General features: G+C 41.4%; 1 protein-coding gene across 1 annotated transcript in view; it reads left to right on the top strand.

Annotated features, from left to right (window-relative positions):
• The window catches only part of LOC113105372 (transcription factor SOX-6-like), a 131,230-nt gene that overhangs the window by 98,173 nt on the left and 17,084 nt on the right, over window positions 1-15,973 (top strand). Inside the window, exons 10-11 of the mRNA XM_026266408.1 lie at window positions 5,414-5,537; window positions 10,394-10,473. Coding sequence (XP_026122193.1) covers window positions 5,414-5,537; window positions 10,394-10,473 — 204 coding nt within the window. The remainder of the gene's footprint in view (window positions 1-5,413; window positions 5,538-10,393; window positions 10,474-15,973) is intronic.

Here is a 15,973-nt window from a genome sequence, read left to right as displayed (position 1 = left end):
GGAAATGGCTCCAAATTTGGACCAAAATATGCCACAAGGGTGGAAGTTGGTATGGCCTCACCTTCAGCTTTTAAAAACGGGGTGGCTGGCTCTTAATGCTTAACCGAGGGCTCCAGAGGCTCTCTGGCTCCTTCCAAAAATGTAAAAAGAAAAGAAGTTAGCCACCCCTCCCCATCTCCGTCTTATCTCGTCAACACTGAAAGGCATTTTGGACATGTTAAAACAACTCCCCCTCTTTTCCTTTTAAAAGGGGAAAGAATCCCAGAGTGATGCTCCTTGAAGATCAATCTCTATTTTCATGTTAAAGGGAGTTGGGAAAAGGTATAGGGGGGCACGTCTCCTGAGCCCAGCAGGACCCTTTAAAAGACAGCGAGGAGCATGGGTGCTGACAGGGGCCCTATTGAGCACGGTAATGACTTGTACATCTCCATTTTCCATGCACTTGTGTGACAGACTGTGTCAGGATATGGCAGCAAATACACATTTATTGCTACATAGGCCGTTGCAGGAGGGCATAAACATATTAGTGCATTTGCTGGATTAGAAGCACACAGTAATCCACGTACAGTGTAGCTCCTGAGCTGTCTGACCTTAGGATAAACCATTACTGAAGCTAAGTGCTGATGTCAACATTTCCACTAACAACATTGATTAATCTATAGCTCCCTATTTACTTCAGGGGTCCATCACCCCCCCCCCCCCACCTCCCTTATTTCGGTCATTCAACTTACAGCAAGCTCACATTGTTTTTAAACAACCCACTGCTGACAAGTGTACGTTCAGTGTTGGGAATTAGTGATCAGTAGCGTGATTGTAGCTCAGCTGTTTTCTAAACAGAGTAGCATATTTCCAGTAATGCACTACTATTTTTCCACAGTGTATGATGGCAAAACATATTTTTTTCACAGTATTACATGTGCAAGTATTAATCCAACATATTTCTTTTCTCATACCATCTAGTTCATTTCAGTAAATGGAATTGTTCATTAAATTGAATGAATCAAAATTAACCACTTGAAACAAAATCAACTTCATTCCCAAAAATCAACATTGAAGCCTCCTCCTTTGTAGATGAAAGGCTGTAAGACTTGTATATTTTCCTTTTAGTTGTGACATATATTAAAACAACAAAAATATTATTATAAATATGTATTATTATTTAGGAGTGATATTTAGTTAAATATAAATATTATTTGCAAATAACCTTTAGTCAAATCTTTTTTAGCTTTTATTTTTCTTTATTAGCGTTGATGAATTTTAGTGTGAATTTATACATTCAGATTTGTTCACACTAATGAGTTTTTTAGTTGTTTTTGTGCCATATAATTCTTTGCTTTTTGAAAAAGGAAAATAAAATATATCTTAAATATGTACCTATTTAAATACAAATAGTGTAAATATGTTGTTTTTAAAAATATATAATTTAATATAAATTAATAATCTTGGGCATTATTGGACTGTGTTTTACTAGAAAATATTTCAGTCTTTATACTTCAAAATGTAATATTTTAATTCAAAGTAAATTATTTGTCATTTCTTTGTAATGAATTGTGAAATTTACTAGCAAGTTCTGAGTGAAAATACCACACCAAATTTTCTTCGGTGTAACTAGTTTGTAGAATTTGCTTTGAATTGTGAGTAGGTTCACAAGCTACAGCTTCAATGCTTCCTGACATGGCCTGTGTTTTTAACGGAGGGTAAATGAATGCTTGATCTAAGGGCAGGGGACAGTAGCGAAGACACACGGCCGAGTGATGTGTGTATCCCTGACAGAGAGACAGATTGTGCTGTGTATCACCACAGACTTCATCAGCTGCACTGAACTGATGATATATGTGAGACACTGAAGGTGAAGAGGCCTCGCTCTCTCTCTCTCTCTCTCTCTCTCTCTCTCTCTCTCTCTGTGTCTCTACACCCCATGAACCGGTCGGCTGTGTGAAGAGAGAAAGAGGCTGCCAGCTACACAGCCTGACTGATTGCTACAGATGCTCTTCCTCAAGTACCGCAAGTTACATCCTCGCCACAGCGGGTCTTCGGGGACAAACAATAGCACCTGTTCCTCATAAGATGGGGCTCGTTCATGTATCTTTAATGAAGCTTTGGGGCAGATGGCGAGAAATGGCATTATCCCATCCTCTGGTTCTAAGGATTTGATAAGACAAAGGGCAGATAGGAGGCAGGCCTACAATGAGCTGAGTTTATGAGGTTCAGAGCTTCCAGAGGTCTGAGATTTCCTCTTCACATCTGCTCCACTTCATTCTTTCACGCTCTTGAAGATCTGACTGGCAATACTAATGTTGCAGGCAGCCAGCCGCCTGGCACACCAACGGAGGGGGGCACAGATACACAGATATGGGCGAGCATGTTCATACATACCACATGTACCATATACATATGTGGATCAACTTCTTTGAGTAGGGTATATAGTTTACAATGCAATAAATACATTTTATCAGATCAGAGCTTAGTTGTGTGTGTGTGTGTGTGTGTCAGAGCATCAGATCTTTTCTTGTCTTGAAGACTTGTGTGTATATTCTGTATCAGCAGGTGTGGTTACATAAATGTATAATATCAAAATTCTTTGTTTTATGATCTTACGTTTACAAAACTTTTAAATGATCATTAATTTGTTAGGAGTTCTCTTATTTTGTATGATTCTAACAAGGAGTATCTATGTTTTAATTAATTAAATGTAATGAATAAATATAATAAATTAATACAAAAGTAAATAAATAATAATAAATAAATAATTTTGTGGTCATATAAACATGTATATATAAGTTTTGGGTTTTAATTCGTTTGATCAAATGCCTCTATGAATTTATAAATATGTGAAATTAATAAAATAATAAACAGAAACATATCAATTAAATATTTTAATTATATATTTATATTTATATAGTTATCGATTATATATTTATAGGAAAATGAATGAATGATTATATGAAGTATAATTAAATAATTGTATATTAATAGTAAGTTTATCATAGTAATAATTTTATAATAATAATAATAAATCTATTTTCCAATTTCTACTGTTCGTTTGGTGTAAGTTGTCTCATGTGTAAGCATGCATGGATACAAACATGTTGTGTATATAAAGACACATAAGGGACAGACACAGAGAGACAAATAGATCCAGTGAATGAGAGAGACTGACGCGTATAATAAGCGAGCTTCAATGCATAATGCAATATGCAATTTATCAAAATCCATCTGTCTAAGTGCAGGCACTTAATTCCATTCTCTGTCTATTAGCAGTCAAAGCAAATTGCCAGTGATCATCTTTAAATCTTTATCTGCATTGTCTGCTCAGCTCTACCAGTGTACGTTAATTGACAGGCTTGAAAGCTAACCTTCACTATTAGTCCCCACTTTAAGGATGCTTATTTGATTTGCCACTCACAGATGTGGCGTGTGTAAATTAAACTTTAATGTAAAGGCCTCATTACTGCAAATCACGACCTCTCAAACTGAGGGCAGTGTATCTTTTTTTACCTTTCCTTTTCTTTCTCTTGCTGTTTGTGCCTTTTGAAACAGCATTAGGGGAGTCTGTCTGATTAGCGGAGTTATTGTTAGCATTGTTAGTCAGTTTGTTTGTTTCGAACGGTGTCTAATTCTAGGTTATTTAAAAAATGATTTAGATTTGAATTAAATAAGACATTGATGATATAGTTTAGGAACAGATGGGATAAAGCATGGCACACCAGGTGTTTCTGTCATTATGTACAGTATGTGAGCCTCTGTGCAGGACTATGTGAAATGACATGTTAAGGAACAGTTGTATTTTGGTTCCACTTTAAAAGCAGCTGTTCTGTGTAATACTGCGGCTTTAGACTGATTCGTTTTGCAAGGGTAATGTGAATAAGGCTAATGGCAATTATGTATGTGACTGACCTTAGCGGCCCTCTGAAGGAGAACAATTTACATGGTCAGAGCCATTTTTCTAAAGCACTTTAATGTATCTGAGGTAGTATAAGACCGTAGATGGTGACTTATCAGATGCTATTTATCTTTTCAGTGTAATAGCCCCTCTCACTCCACTTTCATTTTGATTCACCTCACATGCAAGTAACCCATTTCCACAAACACATCCATGAGGTCATGTTAAAGAGCAGTTTTTTTTTGTCACATCTGTAAAATGAAAAACAAAAACATGCAGTTCTTTCACTTCGGCACAGTCTCAACTCTGTAGATGCACTTTTTAAAGTGCAAAGCGCTGTAAACGGAAAAGTGCAGGATTTTTATTTTTTATTTTTTCTATTTATTTTTGCTTAGGAGAACTCACTTAGTCCGAATCACTGAAGTGGACCTGAACACTTGTTTAGCACCTGGGGAACGAGCCCTACTGATCTCTAACATTAGGCGCTTGAAAGGCGAAAGCGGCATTAAAAAGGCAGAGATCGCGCAGACCTCAGCGAGAAATGCAGAGCAGAAAGTGGTTTCTCAGAGCAGGTTGATTTCATGCCCCAATGCTGCAGTGGTAATTGCGTCCAGACCGGTTTTTATTGCAGGCTGATTTTAAAGAGCGATGAATGGAGAAACACTCTATAATGTGTTTATTTTGGGGGGGCCGACCTTTATTAACCCGTTCTCCGGTTGGGCTCCCCAGAGGTGAGCCGGCTCGACTGCATTAACTCTGCCCTGGCCCACGGTAGCGCCTCTGCAGCCTATCACCCACACGCAGGAAGCAGAGAATGACAGCAAGATTTGGTCCGGCCAACACTCCACAAACATGTGTTTTCAAACTTCGATGGGAAGCCGCTCGGATCCCTAAATACACACAGACTCTCTTTTTCTTTGTCTCTAGTTCAGCATATCTGTTTTTGCTCGTACACGGAGCTAATGCTATCCTTATGCATGCCATTAACGTTCTCTCTATTTTGCAATAAAGCAGGAATAAAGATTTTAAAGGCACCACACGGAATGCCAGGTGTTGACGTTATACATGAAATATCAGAAATGCACGCGCGTTTGGGCTCATTCCATCTTTTTCACAGCTGAAAACATGTGCTGTAAATTACCGGCCTCCCTTGGGCATTTATCATGTATATAAATGACCTTCCAAGAACAAGAGACAAGAGCCGTATTTCTGAGAGGATCCACATTTTCATTCAGTCTCATGATTAAGTTTATTAGGAATGTCTACCTGACATTTCTGTTTCAATCTAGTAGCGTGCTGTATGTAAATATTACCCAAACAACCTTACCATGCTGTTTATGATACAAATAAGAACAAACCCTCAACTGTTCTAGTGTGCGTGATAGCCACTTTGAAGCGCTAATGTGCGATTGGTGGACATTAAGTGCAGGTATTTGGTGAGAGTGTGTGAGATGGATCGGGGTCAGAATATGAGCAGTGCTGTCAGGCTGTGTTAGGCTCCCGTGTGATCTCCTCTCTCTCTGTGTTCAGCAGGTCCAGGGTCACATGCCTCCGCTCATGATCCCCATTTTTCCACACGACCAGCGCACTCTGGCAGCAGCCGCGGCAGCCCAGCAGGGCTTCCTCTTCCCCCCAGGCATGTCCTATAAGCCAGGTAAGAGAACGCACTTCAGCTCCTTGAGTTTCCTCTACACATCTTTGTTCCTCTCGCTCCTTGTGCACTTTCCTGGGTTATCCTAACAATCAGATACACCTTTAAATATTTACTATACATTTTAATTTAATATATTTACTATACATTTTTCTAAATATCTTTTGTCTTCCAAAAAAAAGAAAAAAAAGAAAGACATACCAATATGGAACAACAGTAAATGATCACAGAACTTTCATTTTTGCTAAACTACCCCTTTAAATATTAAAATAGTTTAATATTAGTTGTCAGTGGAAAAAATGAAGGATAAACACAACAGCCTCATAACTGTCTTTGAGAGGAGACAATAAAAAGTTCTTTCCTGGCTGTCTTTTATTCTTTTATCTTGCGGTATGTTTTTTCTGCTTCACCAATCTTCGCCTTACCTCAGGGGAATATACGGGCCACTTTAGGGCTTTCTTTGTCTCCTCACAACTTCCTCAGCACACATTTTATCATCGCTTGATTTCCCTGACCAAATCATCACAATGTTTTTAAAGAGCCCAACCTTTTGGATTCGGGGAGCAGAACATCAAGCTCTCCTTGTCAAGGCAATTAATTCTGAACACTGTGTAGTGTATCACCTCGGTGAGGCAGCCTGTTTTTGGCAGAGTTCAAGGCATTTCGAGTCTTCAGAACAATGGATGGCATGAATGAGGGCTGGAACATAAACACTGTCAGCATGAAAGGTTTCAACTTCATGGGTCATAATTCTGCTGACACATTACTAATATAATCCATGCCCTTGTGAAATGTTTTAATGTACATTTAGATATTATTCACATTTAGAACGGTGAGGGATTTGTCATTGGCACTGATCTGTAGAAACTAAAAGCAGATAGGTGATATTAAATCTATAATTATATCAGTTTCTTACAAACAAACAAACAAAAAAAAAAACTGGAAGGTGACCCATAGGAGTGCACATTTTACATTTTGGATCCGAAGGGCCTCTGGTGAAGGAGCCATCGTACTTGTCTTGACACGCCTTTTTTCTCCTTTTGTCAAAAAGAGAATTGCTCCTCACGCAAGCACTGTAAATTCAAAAACAAATTTGTAGGAAATTGCTACAACACGCAGGCTGACTCACTGCCAGTATCCCTCACCCTCATATCCAGCCATTGTTCTGAGGTTTAGGGATGCCACCAGTCTCAGTTTCTGTAATAAAACCAAGTATATTGCTGCCTCCCAAGGGATCTGTAGCATTTAGTTATATGTCCATCATTCTATCATTCTCTCCTTATTTTTCCCACTCTTTTCTTTACCACAGAGGACTGTTGAGAAAAAGAAAAACGGTCGTGTAATGATTTTTCAATGTAGATGCTGGGTTGTGTTAGCAGAGCTGTAGGAAATGAAAAGGAACGTAAATTAGGAAGACAAAAAAGTTGAATGAGAATTATTGAAGAAGCAAAAAAGAGAAATGATCTGTGTAGCTTAGGAAAAAAGCTTTCCTTTTGTCTTCAAAGTATGCCTTGAGAAACCACGTTTGTTGTCAGCACCTCATCAAATGGCAAATACACAAGAAAAGAGAAAGAGTGCTAGACAGAGAGACTGATAATAGGGAGGAAAGCTTCAGAAGTCAGCAGATGAGAGTTAGATTATTACAGGGTGTGGGAAAGCAGCTAATAAATTAACTAAAAAGGTAAATGATGGAACATAAAGTCAGCTATTTTGGAACTACAAAGGCATGACAGGTTGAACAAAGAGCCTGAGGGCTTTCTTTTCCCTAGTTTGATTTTTTAATATGTTTGACACGGAAAGTGTTTTAGTACAAATAACAGCAGCTGTAATGGAATACTTGGCATGTGTAAAGCACTTGCATTATTCATAATTTGTGAAACAGCGGAGGGGAGAAAGTTTAGGACGTAGCTTATTGCCATTAGTGCACATGACGCGACTTATTGCCACGGATAATGTGATAGGTCTCATTGCTGTTTGTACTGCCCAGCGTGGGGTGGCCCGGCTGGGCTCAGCGCAAGCGGCCAAGGCCCGATGCTGATGGCCCTAACCCTGCAGTGAAACAGCAGAGATCCCCTTTCTCACACACTGTGCTCAATGGCTTGGGCTTGGTATAAAGAGAGGACTCGGGTCATTCTTTACTCAAATAGACCTGTGGAGGATAGTGGTGATCCCCCCTGTGCAGACATGAACACATAGGTATTGCTGATCGCGGATGTTCACGGCCCTTGGGATGCAATGAGCTCTCAAAGCCCCTGCTGACGAAACCGCTGACAGCCAGTGATTGTTCAGAGCCTTGCCTGGAAGATGCGTTCATGTCACAGAGAATGTGCGTCAGGCTGTTAGACATTGATACACTACATTAGCTATTGATGATCCCAGTTTTGAGCTGATATATATATATATATATATATATATATATATATATATATATATATATATATATATATATATATATATATATATATATATATGAATTTAACTGAGAAATCCTTTTAAATTCAAACTGAATTGAAGTGGCAAACAGAAAGCAGCACTGCATTTCCAGATAGATAGATAAGTCGATTTATTTCATTTTGAAAAATTCCAATCGAACACCAATCCCAATTTAGTCATTCTTTTATTTTATTTTATTAACATTTATTTATTTGTTTGTTTGTTTGTTTATTCATTTGTTGCCTTTTTATTTTGCAGAAGACTGGAGTGTAGAGAGAAAAGCAAGGCTAAGAGAAAGAGGAATAGGATATGGCCAACAGCTTCAGTCCACTGTGCCACAGCCCTGACCAAATTACTTTTTTCTTTCTAAAAAAAGAGCCTTCAGTCTTGGCCTGGATGAAGGGTCGTGCGCATGGTAGATACTGAGTCCTTTAACAAAACCATTGATTTCAAAGCGAGTCCCACTCGGCTTGAATATTCCACATGCTTGGCTCTTGGCATCAGGTGGAGTAGAAGTGAAGAGGTTGCAGAAGGAGCTCTCGGCCAGCCTTTCTTTCCCACTCTCCTCCACCTTTTCATTAGCCTTGCAGCCCTTGCTTCTTATGGAGCACCGGCCTGCATCAGCGGTAGTGGTGTACTGTGCGAGACCCTTGGGTCCTTCCACTTAAAGAGGCCCAGTGCCAAGTTGGCAGTCCAAATTGGCCTCAATTTGCAGCATGATACCTGGCTGAAACAGAATACACTATGAAGCTCTTGAGCAATACCTTTATGAGCAAAAGCACTTTAAGCATTATTCAGCAGGCCTTTTTAAAGAAAAGACAGTGGAGTATTGTGTTTTGAGCTTAGGAGGTTTGCCCCTTCCTGCTTGGTGTCTTTGCAAAGCTTACTTTGATAAGGCACCTCTCTAATAAAGTGATGCTATCACAGGGAAATTACATGATGAAGTGGATGTTCTGGCTAGGGTTTTCTGGCCTGAAATGTGTATAGGTGAGGTATAGGTGAGATTAACACTGCCAATGGCACAATACTGCTCAGCAAACTTCTCAGAGTTCATTGGCCTCCAAGGTGGGCTGATAATAGGCTTTTGACCCTTGGCCTTAGTAGACTAGGAGATACGACCCTATTGGGCAGTGGCGTCACTGGAGCCTCACTGGCATCCACTGGCTGGAGACAGGCAGATTCGCCTTTTAAACTAGATTCACTTTCAAAGACTGACATAGAAAATCCTGGCAGCTGACTTTGTCTACTTGAGACACTGGCTGCCCACCCAGCCCCCAGATCATTAGCCTTGGCCTAGTGTTCTCGGCTGGCACCTGACCTGCCCATGGCTCACATAACATATCACCACAAGCACAGAGTGAGAGAGCGAGAGAGAAAGAACCTTGGACAATAATGACCCCCTCTATGACTCTCATTGCACTATTTGAAATCAGTTCAGTTGTGTTCTTTATTCACCCCTGCCACAGGCTGGGATTGGATTTCCTGGCTGCATCACAATGTGCTGTGGTCAGTCAGATTGCAAAGTGAGTTAGAGGGGGGGAAGAGGGAGGGTATATGTGTTTGCCCCTATGCTTGTAGCTTAATAGCTCCATATGTTTGAGAGAAGAAGTGACAGGCAGAAGTGGGGGCTGAAAGAGGGCCAGTTCCCCTTCCATGGGCACACTTCAGTCAAACCTCTGCTCTCTGAGCCAGAGACAGTGTTACATACACCAACCACAGCACAAAACACATCTCACACACTTAAACACACACTTTCAGAGGCACTCAATTATCTGTATAAGGTTTCCAGAGCTATATCTCTAGGGGGGTTTTGTTCAAACCTGTAGTTTTTAGTCGGATTCCTATTGTGTTTTCCGTTTGCCCTATTGTATTGTTTGATTCTTTTGGATACGTTTGATCTTGTGATGAAAATGTCTTTCAAGCTGCATCCAGATAAGAAAATTGTCTTGTTAAAACTTGTTGAAGTTGGCGTCTACACCGTTTCTCTCTTTCACACACATATTCTACTGTGCCAGATCACATTGTAAAACACATAATGGCATGTAGAACAAAAGTATGACTAGGCAAGCTTCTCACAGAACATGATTTAAATCATAGTTACTTAAGAACAATAACGTGAAATGGCATAACCTTGAACACAATGCGCAGCCAGATCAGAAAAGACTGTGCAAGTGTGGGCAAAGATAAAAAAGGGAGAAGGAAGAAAGCCCGAATGTGAGAGAAAGAGAGACGTTCCTGTGTAAATCCCACTCTGCTCTGACCAGCTGACTCTTTTGTGAGTGCAGATGTTTGGGCTGAGTGCCGAGGCTGGGTGCAGGCAGGCCCACAGGAACTGTGTTGGCACTTGTCTGGCCTGCCGTTGGGCTGCTCATTGTCTCAACCTGTGCGCATTGTTCACTATCTCCCCCTCCTCCTTTCTCCGACAGGTGATAACTACCCGGTGCAGTTCATTCCATCCACAATGGCAGCTGCTGCCGCGTCAGGACTCAACCCTCTCCAGCTCCAGGTATGTACAGTCACAAAAGAATTTACGGGCAGTGGGCCAAGCCCTCAGCACCGTGTGAGCAAACCAGCTGTATGCTAAATAATAAGTTAGAGCTAAATCACTCAAACACCAGTCCACTCCTACAAGCTTAACACCTTCCATCTGCAATATAGCCTGTTTTTACAGCACAGCCTTGACGCCTTTGCATGGGAACCAGTTGTTGCATCGTTGAAGGGTATTTCAGAGGCCCCTCATGCCTCAATTACTTTCTCTTGAGTAACTTTGTGGTAACGTTGCGTATCATAATGATGGAAGAGCTTCCAACACCCTACGGGCTGCCTTGGGAACATTTCTCAGATGCTATCTCCGTGTGCTCAAAAATCAATTGACACCTTCATTACAATTTATCTCATCATGCTTGTCATTCAGAGAAGGTTTTTTTTGCAACGTATGCCATTAGTCCTTCCTGTTTACTCAGGAAAATAGTTCATTAGGCTTGTGCTTTGAATAATTAAATGCACCTAAGTTCTTTGAGAAAAGACAGAAGGATCAAATGAATGAGAGCAGAAAGAGATGGAGCTCGCAGCCACATAGCGGATTCATTTATTCATTTTTTCTCGCTTTTTTTATTCATAGACATTTGTTGTTTTGTCAACAACAGTGGTAAGCGGTTGATAGCAATTAGACATTAAGCTCTCTGATAGCTGGGAATGTTACAAAACAAAGCTGAGAGTGGAGGGAGGAGGATGTGTGGGGGAGAGAGGATAGGAGAGCGTTTCATACCTTTTCTTCTTGCTGATACATGTGCACAATTTGTCCTTCGGAGCTTATCGCTCTCAGCATTAATGAGCCTTGGCAAGTTGGAACAATGCTTGCAGCTGGAGCTGGAAAGGCCTTTGCTATAGCATGCGACTTTGGGGAGAACAATCATCTGTGTTGAAGGTGTGGAATGCATCTATTCATGTTAAAGAGCGTGTTTAGAATATGCATGCACTTGTAAGAACGAGCTAAACAGGGAGCGAGCTTGTGATGCAAAAACAGATTGAAAATCATTTGGATCTGTACGCATAAGCGCGTCTTCCCTCCTCCCTAAGGAATAAGTTGCAGTGGTGTAACCAGGGCCCGTCCCATTTATTAATAGCATTTCTGATGGGTCAGCTCGAGTCTGGGATAGTCATATATCAGGAGGCACCGAGACCTCTCAGCCATTCATTGTGATAATAGATTTAACCCTGGGAATGGGCTGAGAGCAAGCCTCTGAGTCCATGACTTGGCTGACCTTTAGAAAATACAGTAAACACAAATGAGTTGCATTCCCATTAATTGAAGTTTGTCTGTCTACTGCAGATTTAGCCGAGCAGATTGGTATTTACTCTCCGTACCCTTGAGTCTAAGAAAGCCCGGCTAGTCAAACATACCCTTTCTGCCGCAACTGAGCTCCGATCATCACGCGGAAGATGATTAAAAATGATCAGGATGGAGATAGAGGAGATGAATCTCATTCCGCGTGCGACGATAATGCCGTTAACACTCGCGCTTTGTCTGTCGGGCTAAGACAGAGAAGTTGCACGCCAAAAGTGCAGGCAAAACATTATTTTGAAAGAAAATGGTGAGGTTGTAATTAAGGGAGAAAGGAAGATGCAGACCATTTTGTACGTCACTTAGCATGTGCTAGCATGTGGTCGGGGCTGCTTTTGTCTCTCTTCCTTTTTTGAGCAGAAATAACAAGCTTTGAATTGCTGTCTTAAATCAAAGGAAGCGGATCTTTCTAAATATGTCAGATAAATGAGGGCCAGCACTAGGTCAGTGTTAATGAGAGGTATGTATGGATTTGTCTGCTGTGTCTGGGTGATTATCTGTAATGGCAGTATCACTGAGCTCTTGCTGCTTATGCATCACTGATCCGCTCGGTGGGTGTGACCTCACCTATGAGATCCCCACTTCCTGTGCCAGTGGACCCACCCACCCCGTGCCACTGGCTGGGTGCATCTGTCTAATTAGAATATCTTCACTTGTCAGCAATTCTGGCAAGGTATCATTTTCCCTAATTTGCTCAGTTTAGACTGGGGAAATATATGAACCTTAAAAAATGCTCTGATTGGAAAGGAATTAATTCCCACAATGCTGTGCTCGGTCATGCAGGAAGAGGGTCGGCCGCTCTGCCAGTCTTAATGTTGCCGATGCTACCGCTCACAATTTTACCGTGTCATAACAGTAAGTGGGCTTGCTGTTGAATGTCTCTCTCTCTTTCTGTCTCTGTCCTGTCTCTTCCCCGTCACCCCAGCCCAACCACAGGCTAACAAAAGGCCTCAGGTCCCGGGGAGTGGAAATGAAAGCGGCCAGGCGATCTGAGAGCGTAATTTGCTTGTCAATACATTTCCCTCCACCAGCGACATGCACGTACACGCACCCGCTTGTCACCGCGCGTCCCAACGCGCCGAGTAATTTCGCTCAATGCATCCCTGACAGATTGGCCCTGGTCTACAAGTCACCAGAGAAAAAACGCTCAAACTATTCCCCAGACCGCATGCCTCTCTTCATTAAGACCCTCTCAGGGTTCAGGATGAGCTGGGCACGGCCTCCAAACAATGGCTCCATCCCCGAGCATTGCTTCCCTATTAGAAGTGACACCTCTCACCTCCAGGCGGAAATTGTGTCGGATTGTAGCCGTATGGCCAGACAGTCTAAAAGGAATTATCCTAATTCTACAAAAGAATTCGATTTTATTTTTTGTCTGCTTGAATTGGCATTTAATTTGCCAGCGTACAAGATCACCTTACATCAATTGCTTAGAGGAAAACAATTTCCTTAAAGCTATTCTGTCCTTGATATATTGTTTTGTCAAGAGCTCTATACAAATCTCAAGTCGACTTGTGAGAGGCCTGTTTTTTATCATTGGGAGCAGTCTTTTGGGTTTTGGGTTTAAGCAGTCCTAAAATAAAGCATCATGGGATAAAGCCAAACATCTGGGTCTTCCCTGTGGCATATAATAGAGAGGGAGAACACAAATAGGACCTGCTGGCCTCTGTCCTGCTCTCTCTTTTTACCTTTCTCTCATTCTTCAGTCACACTTTATCTCTTTCCTTTAGTTGATAAACTCTGTCACAGTTTTAAACTTCATGTAAATTAATTAATTGTGTATATATATCCTTCTTTAATTTATACATATTTAATTGATTAATTCATTAAAAAAATAATATTTAATTAAAAGTAATTTCTTCTTTCTCTTTCCTTACATGAACTGTATTTTGACCCAATGAAAGCCCTTAACACTTTTAATAAAGCAACTGTCTTTAATGCACATTTTAGGTGTTACAGTAGGTCTGTTATCAAGGTTTTGTATTTATATCAAATTTTTATTCATTTTATTAATGTCACCTGATGCTTCAGTTTTAAGTAGCATCAATTAAGTGGTCCAAAACATGAGGGTTAAATTTATATTCCATTTCTCATGTTAAAGGAGCTTTATATCATGCTATTATTAATGCTAACACATTTAAGAGGCAGGGAAGATTCTCCGAAACTTCTGCTGGGGATGAGGGAAGAGAGGAATTGCTGTGTTATCATTTGTTTGGATGCTCATGTCTCTGCATTCCGGATGTGTGGAGAGAGCAGGGCTTTCTGCCACAACCGACAAGTGGAGCACTTTTGACTATGAGCTGCAGAAATGAGAGCGAACAGCTGCTGGTGTGATTGAGGAGGAGAAAAGAAAGAAGGAGAAGGGGAAAGGAGTGGTGCATGCTGTGCGAGACAGACTCCGGAGAGATAGCCAGAAGACAAGAGGCGGTATGAGCATGGGGCAGAGCCTCTAATGGGAGGGATAGGTGGACATCTGGATGGTTGGAAATGTAAAACAGAGAGGCAAGTAAACAGATAGTGAAAGATGTGGGCCATCTAGCTTAGAATGACCACCTGGGTTGATACCAGCACAGGGTTATTAGTGTATGTACGCTTGTATAGCAGAAATGTGCAGGACATAACCTGCCCTTCAAGTTAGTGGAGCTATGTAAGGAAATAGAAGGAAAAAATGAGGTGGATGGGTTGAGATGGGGGAAGGGACAAATGAGCGAGAGAGCAGGCTGGGCGCCAGCAGATGGGACAGATGTCTGGCCATACTGGAAAGCATTGGCGCAGCGCACTAGCGCACCCCTGCTTCCCTTTCTGACATCTGGGCCAGCCTGGGTCAGCCCGCCTGCCTTGGGCAATGAGCCTGGACAAGCCTTGTGGCAAACGGGCGCAGGCGCCCCAATGCTACTGAAATGGCAGAGTCGGCCATGCGACAGTAACGCAGTCCTCTCCCCATGCTACCGCTCAGCTGTGCCCATACAGAGAGCCGAGGAGGACGCACAAACACAAGAGCCTTAGTGTATGTAATTTAGTGTGTATAGTGTGCTTATGTGTTGACATATGATAATGTATCAGTGGGGTTTTTTGGGCCTCATGGACACGTTTCAGTGAGCTCAGACTGGGGCCTGTGCGGATAAGTTGGAGAGACAGTCATGCACCATTATAGCTAGAAGCACTAAAATTGGCTAAATCTGCCACTGTATTTCACAGCATCTGCCAGAGAGCAGTCGGCCCCTCTCTTTAAGAACAAACAAGAGACTCAAGTAGTTTTTTTTTCCTCACATGATGGCCTATTTGCCCATCATATGTGCTCAAATATAGTGTTTCATGAGCCATTTGAGTTTGGGGTCTCATTCCAGAGAAAAATTCAGAAAATACTGTATACACACTGTGAGCACTGTGCACCATAAAGGTGAAGTTTATTACCATTGAAAAAAATCATTTTTTGTTTGTTTTTTAAAGAAACTGATACTTTTATTGAGCATGTACATATTAAAATGCTCAAAAGTGGCTGTTACTTCCTTTTCAAAAGAATCCTGAAAAAAAGTGTATCATGGTTTCTGTGACCACTGATGTAAATAAGAAATGTTTCCTGAGCACCAGATTTCCAAACATTTTTTTTAAACTTTATGTATTGGATAACTGAGTATTGAAAAAGTTTGATAGAGTATTGATTGAGATAAAACCCAGCTCAGACTCAGACCCTCAACTCTGATTATAACATCCATTTTTATAGTGTAAAACACAGTCTCTCTGAATGCTGTTGGACTGAAAAAAAAAAGCAATTCCTACCTTAATCGTGCCTTTTTCGTTCATAAACAGTTTATCCTGAGTGTTTACATACCTTTACACAGAGGTGGAGCACTGAATTGGCTCTCCGAGACTCTTGAAAGCAAAGTATCCCTGAGTGCTGATGCATCCAGCAGCGTGGTCTGAAAGTGTCAGATAATCTGGATGATCTACAAATACTGTTGTTGCAGGCAGAATCGGTGGGCCCTCTCATTTAACCTCTTCTGTCTCCAGAGGGGTTGCTTTTAATTATCAGAGGCTAACCGCCTGACCTTGGGCTGGACCCCACTCATTTGGGATCCTCGGGCTGTGAGATGGGTTTGGCTCATGTGTGCAAGAGAGGGAGGTGGGAGACATTAGTCTGGCTGCGTGTATCGCTCGAGGT

The sequence above is a fragment of the Carassius auratus genome, chromosome 7, assembly GCF_003368295.1.
Source record: "Carassius auratus strain Wakin chromosome 7, ASM336829v1, whole genome shotgun sequence".
Classification (NCBI taxonomy): domain Eukaryota; kingdom Metazoa; phylum Chordata; class Actinopteri; order Cypriniformes; family Cyprinidae; genus Carassius; species Carassius auratus.
This window is presented reverse-complemented; position numbering and strand designations above follow the sequence as displayed.